Genomic DNA, 14286 nt, shown 5'->3' on the forward strand with positions numbered 1-14286 from the left:
GGATTTGGACACACTTCACACTTCTTGCCTTTAGAAGGAATACAAAGTATGTTGTCAGCCCCTCTAATGGGTGAAACTAAGAGAGGTCTACACAAAGCATTATGGGACTGCAGAGGGCTGAGGAACACACTGCCTGAAGGAACTACAGAGGGTTCTTTGAGGGGGCAATATTTGTTAGGTTTTGAAGATAAATACAAATGTACATGGCTACAGATGGGGAGGAGAGGGCAAAGGAAGGAGGTATTTTAGGCAGAGAATGTCACATGGTTGAAGGTGTTGCCAAGAAGGCATCTTCTTGATGCCAGGAAGGCAGATGTGCTCAGGAAACTGAATTCCAACTGGGAAAGTTTTGAACACTAGAATGATTGGTGGTGATGGGCAGAAAGGTGTTAGATGGTGGGAGAATGAGTTGAAAATGTGAAAATGCAGGCATGGCCAGAAGTCAAAGGGCACTCTACCAGATGCAGCAAGGCCAGCTCACACATCCAACTGGGTGCTGCGAGTCTTATAAGGATTTGCAGCTCATGGAAAGATTAGCTACAATGGCTGCTGGGGGCAACCTGGGAGAAATCTATAGTTTTCTAATTATAGTGAAGTCATCTCACTGTTCTATCCTTAAATTACCATTTCAAATCAATTAGCTAAGGGAAAATACTATCTCAGAGAACATACCAACACCGAAGCTCTACTCTGGGGTCCCGCTGGTGCAGCTTTCAAAAACTACGGGCTATGAAACCCATACAATGTTAGGCCATTTCCTTTTCCAGATGTGCTCGGAGGTGAATGCGTATCAGCAAAAAAGAGCAAAATGAAGAGTCCAAAAGGATTGTAAACTTTACTTAAAGCTCAGAGCACCTACCCAATGAAGTCTGGTAAAAGCAAAGGCTGGACGGTAGAAGGCTGTCTAGGTAGGTCTTTGTCGGTAAAAAGGCTGTAAAAGGACTGTTTGGAATGGCTGAAAAATCCTCTTCTGACTACAGAAGTATACTATTGACATTTTAAAATTTGGCTATTGCTGGAAGGGTTTATGTATTTACCTTTAGACACTCAAATGAGGGCATCATACGTGCAGCAGCACTTCCCCAGGACTGAAGTTTATGGGATTTGAATTTTATTTCCAAGTATTCTGCTACCAACTAAAGAGTACATTAACTCTGTTTTTTTAGAGCAAGGGTCTTTAACTTACCTACGAAGACGGCATCTTTAAAATGTTTTAAGTATTATCGTGCCAACCATTTAGAGAAATGTAGCAGTAAACTAACACTAAATGGTGCCAACAGATTCCTCCACCAACCCTTACAAGGTGCTAGCATCATATACTTAAGTTTGATGGAATAAATGAAAAATGTCATGCTTAACATTTAAAATCTATTTTCTGTAAACAAACAGGTCACAGTTTAGTGATAGTAGTGGTAGGAGAAAACTTGTTCAAAATTATTTCTTTGTAAAGGAGATTTCCACATTAACAAGCTTGAAATAGAACTTGGCACAGAGTGGGTGATCATAATCTGATTAGATTATGAAAGATTTTCCATATTAAAGTCACTGGCGCTAATTTATAGTCAAGAAGAGTTACTAACTGGGGTGGTTTTCTTCTTAAAAATCCCTCAATTTATTACACGATGAGCTCGTTATGCCTTTTTACCGTATAAATCAATAAACAAAACAAAACATGGCTGTGCATCTCCGGTTCCAATGACAGTGTCTGTACAGATGGCAAAGCATAACTTTTCAACATTTTAATCATGTAGAACAGCTGTATATATTTCTATTACCTGGATATTTTTTTAGACAGTGTTTATAAACTTGTTAGGGAGAAGGTGCAAAATTTTCAGATTTTAATTTGAGATTTTAATAGGCCTATTTTAGTGTCAGAAAACAGAAACTGATCTTTGGGAAAATGCCTTCCTCTTAAATTATTATTAATATATTTGTAAAAATAATGCCCTCCCCCCCCCGCCCCAGACCATCAGTTCACAAGTATAGCTCTTTTTCCTTTTTCTAAATAAATTGGTCTCTATTACTTATTACATATGGACATTGCTTATCATTCTCAACTACTCATTACCTATACACATATAGTATACATACACGTGTGCAAGCACACACATTCATTTTTGCAAAACGTTTGGAGACTTAAAAAAAAATAAATTTAGGGCTTCCATTGTGGCGCAGTGGTTGAGAGTCCGCCTGCCGATGCAGGGGACACGGGTTCGTGTCCCGGTCCGGGAAGATCCCACATGCCGCAAAGCGGCTAGGCCCGTGAGCCATGGCCGCTGAGCCTGAGCCTCCGGAGCCTGTGCTCCGCAACGGGAGAGGCCGCAACAGTGAGAGGCCCGCGTGCCGCAAAACAACAACAAAAAACCAAAAATTAACACCCGTTGAAACTTGGATAAAAACCTAATAAAATCCTATCTTAAAACAAGTTTATATCAAATCAACTTTATTTTTGAACACTGTACAAACTTTTTCCCACTTCAAAAATCCATGATGACCATACAGTTACACACCAAGCAATAGAATCAAGGCTGGGTAGAACAGGCTATATAGGCTGATTGTCTTTCTGAGCTATGCTTCAATTGCCCTGTCTCTAGATATACTACTCGCAGGCCACCTTCTTTTTTTTCCCTTTATTTTTCTGAGAAGGGCAAAGCATTCTTGAAGACTTGTTATTTTCATGACCAGAGACTTTTATGTTTATGGAAAACCTGAAAATCGGAGACAGCCCAGAAAATAACAATCATTTCAAACCAGAGACAATGCATTTTTTTCCTCATTTATTCAAATTCACTGCAGGAAGTAAACACTAAAAGATTAAAAAACAAAACAAAAAATTCACACTGCAGTATGTACAGTTTCATGACATCACATGAAGAAATTAAATTTCTAATAAAAATGACAAATTATATTACTGAGCATATCGCATCAAAATTGGTTGTGTAAACCCCAGAATTCATACCATGAATGGTAATGTGCCTGTATTCCAGTATACTGGAATACTCCTGGTATATTATTATGTTTCCAATGGGATTAAAAAATTCATGAAAGTAGTTGTGTGAATTCTTTATGTTGAAAAGTGGTTGACTTGATTTAAAAAGTTTTAAGACCCTTGGATTCAAAGCACATTCTTTCACAAAGCTTAAACCACGGAAGTCATGTCCAGAAATGGAATACTGTTATGTTGGGATGAATATCTGATCTGACTGCTTAAGACATTTTGCCAAATGCACAGATGCACAGGGTCCCCCATGCACTTTTCATGCAGCAGGTAATCACAACTTAAATAAAAGGCTTACTCTATACATTTGTCCAGACTTGCAACTGTATACACACATGCACAATTTTTAAACCTGTCCGATTATATTTACACTTATACATGGAATATACAGAAACCAAAGAGATTAAAAGGCTTTTCTGTTGTATTAGAACAATACAAAATATGTATTTTTCATTAAGGAAATCACTATTTACATCACCTTTAAAAACCAATTTTAACATCTTCATGTAACAAGTCAATATATATATATATACATATTATATATATATATATATATATATATATATAATATATACTCTCACCAGTTTACTCTTCTGTAAGATGCAGCAGAGAATAAACAGGTAATGCTACCTTACTGATGTCAATGAGAGCTGTAGTACCCTTTCACAAATGACTTTATTAGGAAGAAATTGTCTAGATATCTAAAATAGTCCTTGAAAATGTGTATATGTGCATCCTTGTATCTACATATGCATAAATGAAGTGCATTTATGGATGTAGGCCCTTTCTCACCGCTCTTCTTTAAAATCATACTAAACTCAAATTGGGGACACTCTAGTAAATCAGAACAGGTTTCTTTGTGGTCATGTTTATTTATATATGACATACCCTCATTTCTTTGACTGTTGACAACAGTAACAACAACAACAAAACAAATGACCAACCAAAGAAACAAAAAAAAAGCAACGTTGGCCCTTGATGCTCTTTTTCCTGACCTAAATTTCACCCCCTTGTAAAAGCCCATTTTCCCCTAACCAAGGGGGAATATCAATATTTTTTTCTAGCATACTTCTAAGGCTCCAGACCTTTCACAATGGCAGAAAAAAATGACTTGTTTAAAAGCTTATTTATACAGTGTAGACAATAAGATTGTCACAGAATAAAGATGGGATGGAGTTGAAAATCTTCACTGGCCAGTGGAATTTTCATGATGTAGCATAATATTCGCTCCTATTATTTTATAATATATCCAGTAACTATTTACAAATTATTTTGAGAAAAAAATAATCATTTAGGGTTTTAGATCATATTAGGAAATAACGCCCATTTTTAATATAAAAATCTTAGAAACAACCTCAAGTAGAACAATTTCAAATAGATTTCCTTCTAATTAACAGTCGATTATATAACAATTTTTTGATAGGTCAGTTGCTAACTCAGTTCACAATTAAACCCAAAAATACCTGGTGAAAGAACTGTGGATTGTAAAAACTGAACTGAAAAGCATGGACTTGTTTCAAGATAGAAACCCCATGCGGCTCAGTAACACATTAAGTTCTTCCAAGAAAACATCAATGTTTACTTTTAATCACTATTTTAAAATAACAGATCCGATGGAGTGACTGTGTACAAATTTGTCATGTATATGTGCCCTTTGTACTTTTTTGTTTAGTCTATCTGAGTTTAGTGCCTTTCTTGGGTTTGAAATAAATGTTTTCATCTTTGTCAGCACTGTTCTTAGGACAATGGTTTTAAGAGAAGTTAAGGATGTATTCAGGAGGAGTTGCCAAACCATCCTGGAATCACCTGAGTTTGGTAAGTGGCCCTGTTATTCCATCCCTAAGGCTAATTAAGTAGATGTTACTCATTAGAACACACAGATAATCACAGATTTTCCTGAGATGTTGAGCCAAATATGAAAGTTGTCCCCTCCACCCGATTTTTTTTTGTCATAAAAAGTATTCTGAACCCGATTTCCAACGACATAGCAGTAATATATGAAGTACAATATTGCAAATTTTGAGTTGATGTGTGACTGTACTGGGGAAAATATAGGCATCAAATAGTTTGTTCACAATCCTGTGTTGAGAGAAGTCATAGGCAATGGTTTCAATTTTCAAAATTCAAATTTCAGTGTGCAGAAGAAACACCTAGGGAGTATATTAAGATGCAGAAGGGAGATTCCCAGGTCCACTTAGCAGAGATTCTTGTTCTGTAGATCTGAGATGCTGCCTAGGAATCTGCATTTTAAAACAAGTGCTCCAGATGATTCTAATGCAGGTGGTCTGAGTCCAACTTTAAGAAACCCTGGTCATAAGACTCACAGGTACCACAGAAACGGTGAGAAGTAGCTTTTACAAGAGATGGTGAAAATTGTCCAAAGAAAAGCCATTTTGCTTGTTAAAAACAACTTATTTCAACTATTCAGGAAACCACCTGAAGATACATGTTAACTTTCCTAATTCTGTAAAAGGAGGAATATTAATTTAGTAAAGTAGTTAAAATACAAAAATGGAAATCTGCCTTTTTTTAAAGATCTATCAAACTTCCATCAATTGTAATCAATGTTTACTAAGTAGTACAAGGTTTAAAGAAATATAGTATATTGAAAAGGATTGGGGTGGGGCAGACACATTGAGGAACCACAAAACCCCTTCCAAGAATTAAAAATAAATGTTTTTTTTTTCTTTTTTTTTTTTAGCAAAAGTGAAAAATGTAAGCATATTTTTTTCTAATTTGTTTTTGAACTGAAAAAATGAATCAGTATTAGGTTTTTTGATTCAATCATTATCCTTTAAGGAGTTATTATTTAACAATTTGGACTTTTAAAAAATGTGTTAGGTACGCTGACTTCTGAAAAGCAAAATAAAGTACCCTAATAAAGGCAGCAATGCATTAATCCACTGTGGGTGGAGATTCACATTTTAATTTACGCCTATTATTTATGATTAAAAAAGAATATCATTCATGGGCTACTCACAGTTGTTGTCTGATGCATAAGAAGGTGTTAAACAACCAATTGCTAGTTCAGCAGCTTCCTCATGACATCTAATGTAAAGCAAGAAGTAGTATGCATATTTAAACATCACAGTAACCAATTCTTTTCAAAATGAAAAAGTTTCAATTATACCATGCTTTTCTCAAATCATGCGCTTATTTATACAGATCTCAAGTTCATACTAGTTAGTTTTAAAAAGATCCAAAGACGGATGGCAGGTACATTTTATTCTGATTCCTTTTTTATTGTTAGCACGTTTCCCAGAAGTCCATAAACTTCTCCATTTGCACTGTGTGAGCGAGAGGCATTATTTCCCATATGGCTATTGTAAGTGCTTCTTAAATTAAAGAAAGAAGCTTTAGTTTCTGCAGCGGGAAGTAGCTCTTCTTTGACTGTAACCTGTGAGATACTTTCAGCAGATGAAGGCTCTCTCCAAATGTCCTTGTCCTGTGTTTCTCGACTGGTAACAGAATTGCCTCCTTTCTGGAGCATGTAATACAGTATTGGGTTAGTTTTGGTCAGTCTCGGAGAGTCTTTCTCATACTCATTCTTATCCACATCTGTGATAACCCACTTGATGGGTCCCTTCTCACTGGGCACGGAACACCCATTCACAAGCCCAGATTCTGGTCTAGACCCTGTGCAGCCCAAGTGCTCGGGGAAAGGAGGGCTCACAGGAGGTTTTCCTACACCCGGGTATGGAAATGTCCTGTGGCCCATGCAGCTGTTGGGCTGAGCAGCACTGTACATGAGTCCGTTTAGAGAAGATATGCTGAATTCAGGCTTGCTATTGGTCACATGGTTTCTGTGTCCTTTTTTTTTACTGTCAACGACAGAATTACTCCTGTGCTGAGACAAATCCCTCACACAGTTTTCGGAGAGAAGCAGCTGTTTCAGAACGTTGAAGCTTTTGCTCTCTCTGGCCCAATTCCTGTGTTCACTGTCACTGGCTGAACCATGACTGGCAGGATATTTAAACTCAAGATCATTTCTGCTAAGCTTCAGCTCTTGCTGGTTAAGCAAGGACCCATGCAGCACCTTCGGAGCACTGTGACTGTCTGCAGCATCGACTATGTTATTTTTCATCTTTTTAAATGGATTTTCTAACGGCTCAGTATGAAGCTTCCTTTTTTTAGGGACCATGCAAAGATTCTTTGATTCTAGAAGTGTCAGTTCACTATTTCTGTGACTGCTGTCCAGGTCATCAGCCAGGTGACTCTCTTGGTTTTGTCTCAGCAGCCGACTTAGCAGACCGTTCTTAGAGAAAGAAAAATCCTGAGGTGAGACCGGCTCCGATTTGAAGTCCTCGGATGCTGGTAAGACAGCTGTGCTTCCCTGCAAGGCAGGAGCCACGCCTAAGAAGGGGGCGCCCTGAGCGTCGTGGCTCAAGGGCACATTTGTGGTATGCGTATGCAAGTCATCGCAAGGCTCAGATTTTATTTTCACCATCAGTATTTGTTCACTTAAAGCTCTATCTGTATGTTCCTGAGTACTTTCATCTCTTAAGGGCATCTTCTCTTTCTTTTCGGGCTTCCCTTTGTTGGGGTTTCCCAGCAGCAACTGGAGGACAGTGCGCCTTTCAAGCAGATTTTCTATTTCGGAACCAGAAAGTCCTGGTTCAGGACCTGTTGTGTGACTGCCGAACGCTTTCTTTTCTTCAACTGCATTTGCTTTATTTGAGAGCAGAGGGCTATTTAGTCTATCAGTCATACCTGTAGGTTTCTCCGTGCTTACACTCAGCAGCTGTTTACTGGGTCTCTGCTCTTCCCCTGACACGGAAGACTGCATTCCACATTGCGCTAAATTTTGTAACAGTTTACTGGCACTGAAAGTGGCAGAGTTTTGTGTGCCTTCATTTTGGACTGGTTTCTCCCCTTGCGACTCTTTGCTTTTTGTAAGGTCCATCAGGTGGTTCGACGCGGTATTCGTTGGCTTTTCAGACTGAGGGCCACAGGCATACGGTGGGGAATTCCACTTGATGACCAGAGAGTGTTGGGAAAGGTTGATGGGAGACTCGGCTTTGGTGGATGCAAGTAATGGTGGAGTGCTCACTGGAGTAGTCCTGCTGGTACTAGGGCTTTCTATGACAGAAGTCCGCGTGTAATTATGTGTGCTGAACTTTGTCCCATCACTGTGTGGTTCCTGAGGGCTGCTGTTTCTTTCTACATTTTCTTCATTCTTATGGCCAAGTAGCAACTGAAGAAGGGTTACTTTCTGGTGTGAATTTAGCTTAGAATTCTTTGAGGTATCTTGATCTTCTTTGATATCTACTTCGGGGACTTTTGGATCCCAAGTGTTTAGCAAGGACTGAGTTAAGTTATCCAGAGAAACAGGCTGGTCAGGTTCTGCTTTTTCGATTCGGTGTTTGCAAGACAAGTCTATGGGAACACAGTTGGAATATGAACTTTCGTCACCACTGCTATCATCTGTAAAACTAGGATTGTTATCTGAGTATTCATCGATAGTTGTGGGTGTACTGCTCTCCTCAAAAAGGCTTCCTTTCTCACTATGACTGTGTCCGTTCATTGGCTTAGGTATGGTCTGGCTTTTAAGAAGATGTAAAAGCAAACTGTTGTTAGCAGCTTGTTTGGCATTGCTTCTTTCCAGTGAGTTCTTATAGCCTGCATTTTTGGGGGAAGAAGGAACAATACCCATCGGATTCTGAAATGCTGTACTTTTGCTAGCCATTAGTTTGTTTGATGACGTCCTCGCCTGACCATTCAGATGGCTTGACATTCCTTTTGAGAACTGGAAACTGCCCACATCCTTTTGGCCATTTTCTTGTAATCTGGCCATAGCAGCAAGTCTTTCACTTGCCGCCTGATTTGCATTTTGTGTTTTTAAAGCGTGTTCTCGAGAATACTGCTGTAAATGGGCTTCGCTTGAAAGGAGTAATGCTAATTGGCTACAAGCAACGCTCGGCTTGGGTGACGTGGCAGGACTAGCCCTTTTTTCCACCATGCTTGCGACAGCCTGTAACCTCGCAGCACATGACAAGGGTTCACTCATGACCTTTGTGCCACTCTGTCCAACATGATGAGGTGACTCTACGAACCTATCTCTGATGAGGTTTTTAGTTACGTCAGGGAGACTGGTATCAGGCTTTTGATCTTTAGCTTTACTTTTCTTCAGCAACGTTTTTAAGTGACTTGACGCGACACCGTAGCACCTTAAATCTTTCTCCACTTTTAAAGAATTATGACTGAGGGCGTATCCTTGCTCCTTGAGGCTCTGCCTAATCTGTTGTGACAGAGCAACAGTCTGCAGCCTAGAGCTGAACGACTGAAGCAAAGAGGCCAGTACCGTGTTATCCTGTTTGCCTTTAGGCACACTGTCAGCCATGCCAGCCAGCAAAGCTTCCTTCTTTACGTTTAAATTTACGATGGAATCAGACAGCCTCTTCCGCTTCGCTGCATTCCAGTCCTCCGAAGACTGCAAGAGTCTGGCTTTTTTGAGATGCAGCATGCCAGATCCCTGATATGTATGTGTGTTGAGAACTGGACCATTACTTTGACAGGTGGGAAATGCATTACCAGAAATGTTAAAGTTCTGATCTTCCTCATCACAGCCAGCAGACTTTTTGTCGATGGCAGTACCTGATCCCTCTGCTGCCTGATGCATTAGTAATCCTTCTAGGTAAGTTAAAACAATAGAATCCTGGTGCACATCAGAGCCAAGCTCTTCTCCATGAGTCATGTTCAATAGAAGTGTTCACAAAGGCTTGGTTTCTATTCACTTTGAAGAATGGTTTTTCTGTGGGTGAGTGAGATGTAACTTCAATTAGTGAATGTCGGTTTCTCACCTTCCATAGTAATTAGACAGAGGTGTACTGTTCCGTTCCGACTGGGATTGGCCTGCTGGTTGGCAATGACGAGACAAAAGGCAGGGGACTCCCAACACAGCCTGACTGCAGACTTGATAACTCCCAAGCAAGAAGCAGCGGCAGAATTCCTCAACACACAGGTCTGCAGCAGCAAGCAGATAGAATCCTTAGTGAATATACTGCTTCTCCTTCTTCACCTTTTGTTCCACAATAAATGCAAATATCAGTATTCTATAAAATAAATAAATAAAAAATAGTTAAGGAGGTGAAGCATTAGAGTTATGCTGTGATACCTGTAAGCAGAAAAATACAGCACTTGTCAGTTTCTAAGTGTATATACACAATATCCATATATATGCATTGTAGTCACTTCTTTAGTAATTTATGTTATTGTTATTCCTATTAAATTGGAAATCTCTACTGGAAATCCTACGGATTAATCCATATAGTTAAAATGATCCAATCAGAGAAGAGAAAATACTTTAATGTTACATAACTGTCTTCAAAAGTCCACCAAGCTTCTGAATTTTCATAAACACCTTTCTGCAAAGTGATGTGAATGCTGAGTCTTTTCTATAGCACCACAGCTCTATGAGGGGCTAGAACGAGCTTCCTTACATTATGAGGAGCTTAGGAAGGAACAAGAGAAGTATCGAAAAAGGAAAAGAGATCCACGTGACATGGACTCATCTAATGGGTTTGATGTGAGGCTGAGGCTGACACAATGGATTCACTTCTGATATCATCCCCCAAACATCAGACATCCCATAAGTAATCTGGAGAATTTCTGTTTTCAAAGAATTGGAAGCCCTAACAAGTATAAGATTCTTTTGTAGGCCTGTGCAAATTGTGATAGACTTAGTCATACAAACGTTTACGTATCATCACAAGCTTATTCACTCCTAGTTCTTACCATGACTTATTAAAAACAGAAGAGTGATCCTTCAGATGCTCATTCAGGTCTATCAAAGGCTTAACGTATCTGTTTTAAAATCCCCACACATGTGCTCCATGTAGAATTTTTTTTTTTTTTTTTTTTTTTTTTTGCGGTACACGGGCCTCTCACTGCTGTGGCCTCTCCCATTGCGGAGCACAGGCTCCGGAGGCGCAGGCTCAGCGGCCATGGCTCATGGGCCCAGCCGCTCCACAGCATGTGGGATCTTCCCGGACCGGGGCACGAACCCGTGTCCCCTGCATCGGCAGGCGGACTCTCAACCACTGTGCCACCAGGGAAGCCCTAGAATTTTTTAAATGAGGTCCATTCCTAGCAGATGCAGAATATAGGTTACAGGTGAATCTACAGCCCTAAGTTTCTAGAATGTTCCTAATATATAATAAAATACTTACTTCTCCTCCCTACCCATGCTATTTCTTTGTGTGTGACACTGTTATCAATAAGGATAGATAAAATGTTACATGTAATTAAAAAAATTTTTTTAGAAGATTTAAAAATTAAAGTCATTATTTAAAAAAATGTATTAGGGTACTTGCACCAATTTTTAGTTTAGAAAATGTGGTTACTGTAACACATGAAAGTATAACTATGTGTTAACACTAAGCTATCACATCATCCTGTAGAAGAGTGGGCAAGAAACAAATTTAGAATAGATCTGAAGGAAAGAGGAATAATCGTTCTCAGAAAATTCTAAGTTAAAGTGGTTATTTTTCATTAATTTCTTTGAAAAGAAAATTCTATAAACAGCACCAATTACATGAACAAGAAGAAAAAGAGCTTTTCATAGAAACCTGTATTTTTTTAAACTTTTTGAGGTTAAAATCGTTTGATTTAAAGCTAGTATTATTAACCTGACTCATTTTCTTTCAGTGGAAAGGCAACCAACCACATTATTTTTGAATCAGCGACATATAGTTGGCTTACTTGATTTTACATACATATTACTTAAGAATGTTGCCAAGTGTTGAACACTACCTGAGTAGAGTCAGTTACAAATACCTAAATGTCAACACACATTTAAAAATTAGGCTTTTTTGGAGATTTGCAAGCAATATATTTAACAACTGGAATATTTTACAAAATACTGTGATTCATTAGCTTGTCAGTGGATCTACTGGTTTATTTTTAACTTCAACAATGATTTTAAATATTAGAGCTTGTATACATGTCTATTTAAAAATATTCCATACTCTCTTCATAAACAAAATAAGGAAGAGACTTGACTTGTACAGCAAACACTTGTTAAGTGATTTCTGCAGAAAGGGAAAAAGAATTATCCAAAATATTTGGTTTATGGAAGGTAAGAAGGACCAAAGGGGGAGTAAAAGTACTGAGGGGGCAGAAAAAAATAGGAAAAAGAATTCAAATGAAGGTCTCACAAATTTTGCAACTCTCATGAGGTTTAGAACGAAAAATTCAGTTTAGAAACTAAAATACATTAATAGCCTGTCTTTAAACATTAGGTTGGTAGGCATGACAGGCAAAATGAAGAAAGATTTCTTTAATGAACACTAAAAATACATACATATATATATGTGAATGGGAAAAAAATAAAACCTACCCAGTGACAAATTAAAAGCTGACTGAACAATGTCTATTTCAACTTAGTTGTCATTTTTATAGGGTGATTCCATAAAATTTTTAGAAAAAGATTTTGTTTTTTACAAAAAATTTAGTGTAATATTTATTATACCAAGAAGTGACTTAATTTTGATTTTAGAATTATCAGTCTAAATCAAAATCAGCTCTTTACAATTTTAATGAATTCATTTAACCCTCAGTATACCAAGAAAAACAGTCATCACCATTTACCATCTGGGTCCAATGAACATTTCATCACTACTTAGGTCAACTTATGAATAATTTACAGAAGAATAAAGAGATAATGTAAAACAACTTCGTTAGAATTTTTAATAAGAATTTACACATGGCAAACCCAGTTCTTAATTCTATATTTTCCTGGTTTTGAAGGATAACATATCTGAAATGGGCAAGGCACTTTGGAACTGATAGCTCAACTACTGTCATGCATGAACCTGGAAATACCCTGTAAATACCAATTCCAGATTTGAAATACATGTCTAAAAGGTGCTAGCTTAATCATCACTTCTGAGTCTTCTTCTTGTACTTGTGTAATTCAAAATGTGTTACTTTGGAAAACTTGGACAGCTCAAAATTATACTGAGGAAAGAAGGACAGAAATCTTCCTTGTTACATAATTGTAAAATATTTTTTATTTTTAGATTTGTTAATACCAATTACAGTGATCAATCCAAAGAATTACGTCATTTTCATGTCATCTACTGCCTTCCAATCTCTTGTTACACACCAGCCGTGTGTATTTGTACACTTCTGTTTCAAAAAATGTGGGTGTGTCAACATCATAAAAGAACCAAGATAGGGCAGGCGAGGTTCTTGTCACAAAATACTGAATGAAGTCCTTCCTAATAAGCAACTAACTGGAGGAAAATACTGTATTTCCTTTTTGTCTTTAGGGCTATATTGTTATGGTAACTATGTGAAGTGATGGATATGTCAACTAACCTCACTTCGGTAATCATGTGCATATCAAATCATCACATTACACACCTTATAAAATATGATATGTCAATTATATCTCAATTAAGCTGGGGGGAAAAAGAACTATATTGTTCACTCATTGATCCTTGAGTTTGAGAAAATTCATCTTGGATACTGTCATCTGAAGACAATAGTCCGAGATGTTGCTTATATACTCAATGTCACCATCATCAATCATGTATAGAATGCTACTATCAGTCTCTTTGCACTCATCCAGTGACTCATCTAATTGAAGCATCTTCCTATGCCAACTTTCTTCTCTTCTCTTTAACATTAGGGATGGAAAATAAAAAATACTGAATTCTCAAAAAAAAAATACTGAATTCTCAACTATACTTACTACAAATTTAAAACAAAATAGAAAGACTACAAAGATAATCTCCAAACATTTTTTTACACTCTTGAAGGATAATACAGTATTAACAGGCAATGCTATTAGAAAACTGAAGATGATACAATAATGATGACATATTTCACTACTGCATCATCTTTCTAGGCACTTTCATTAACTTCCTTTGGCTTATAATCTTAGTCTTTATATCATACAGTTGGAAGTAAATGATGAATTAATTTCCAAAATGATAAAAGAGCAAAATGACTAAAGATACAGGAAAAATAAGATCACTAAGATTCCATTATGTATGTTTGAGTTATAAAAAGTTCCAATGGATACACATGGTAATAACAAGATATAATGTTTTTTTGTATTGAAAACATATTCATTGAAACATTAAAAAAGAATAACAGTCATATAATACAATCCTTCCTACCAAACAAACAAACAACTTCAAACTAAAACTGGGTTCAAAGAACCCTGATTGTACACCAAGGGTTAATGCATTTCAAGATAATTTAATAAAATTAATGTGTAACCATTTTACAGTGTTAAAATTATAAATGAAATCTTCCTTTTATTAATATAAAATTGTTTA

At 37.4% G+C, this 14286-nt stretch overlaps 2 protein-coding genes across 5 annotated transcripts in view; both read right to left on the minus strand.

The window, feature by feature from the left end:
* The window catches only part of NRIP1 (nuclear receptor interacting protein 1), a 76551-nt gene extending 66751 nt beyond the window's left edge, over positions 1–9800 (minus strand). For 2 of the 4 annotated variants that reach the window (XR_014294338.1, XR_014294339.1), the window contains exon 1: positions 5979–9800. Coding sequence is in view for 1 of the 4 variants with exons in the window: in XM_082624480.1 (XP_082480606.1) it covers positions 6222–9692 (3471 nt within the window). In the remaining 3 variants the exon portion in view is untranslated. Of the gene's footprint in view, positions 1–2460 lie in introns of those variants that run through there. The other 2 variants (XR_014294340.1, XM_082624480.1) reach the window with 2 other exon arrangements.
* The window catches only part of SAMSN1 (SAM domain, SH3 domain and nuclear localization signals 1), a 394513-nt gene extending 384632 nt beyond the window's left edge, over positions 1–9881 (minus strand). Inside the window, exons 1-2 of the mRNA XM_082624481.1 lie at positions 9799–9881; positions 5979–6046 (exon numbers count right to left, since the gene is read on the minus strand). The gene's annotated coding sequence lies outside the window, so the exon portion shown is untranslated. The remainder of the gene's footprint in view (positions 1–5978; positions 6047–9798) is intronic.
* Between the last annotated feature and the right edge of the window lie 4405 nt (positions 9882–14286).

Source organism: Mesoplodon mirus, assembly GCF_964341445.2.
Source record: "Mesoplodon mirus genome assembly, chromosome: 6".
Classification (NCBI taxonomy): domain Eukaryota; kingdom Metazoa; phylum Chordata; class Mammalia; order Artiodactyla; family Ziphiidae; genus Mesoplodon; species Mesoplodon mirus.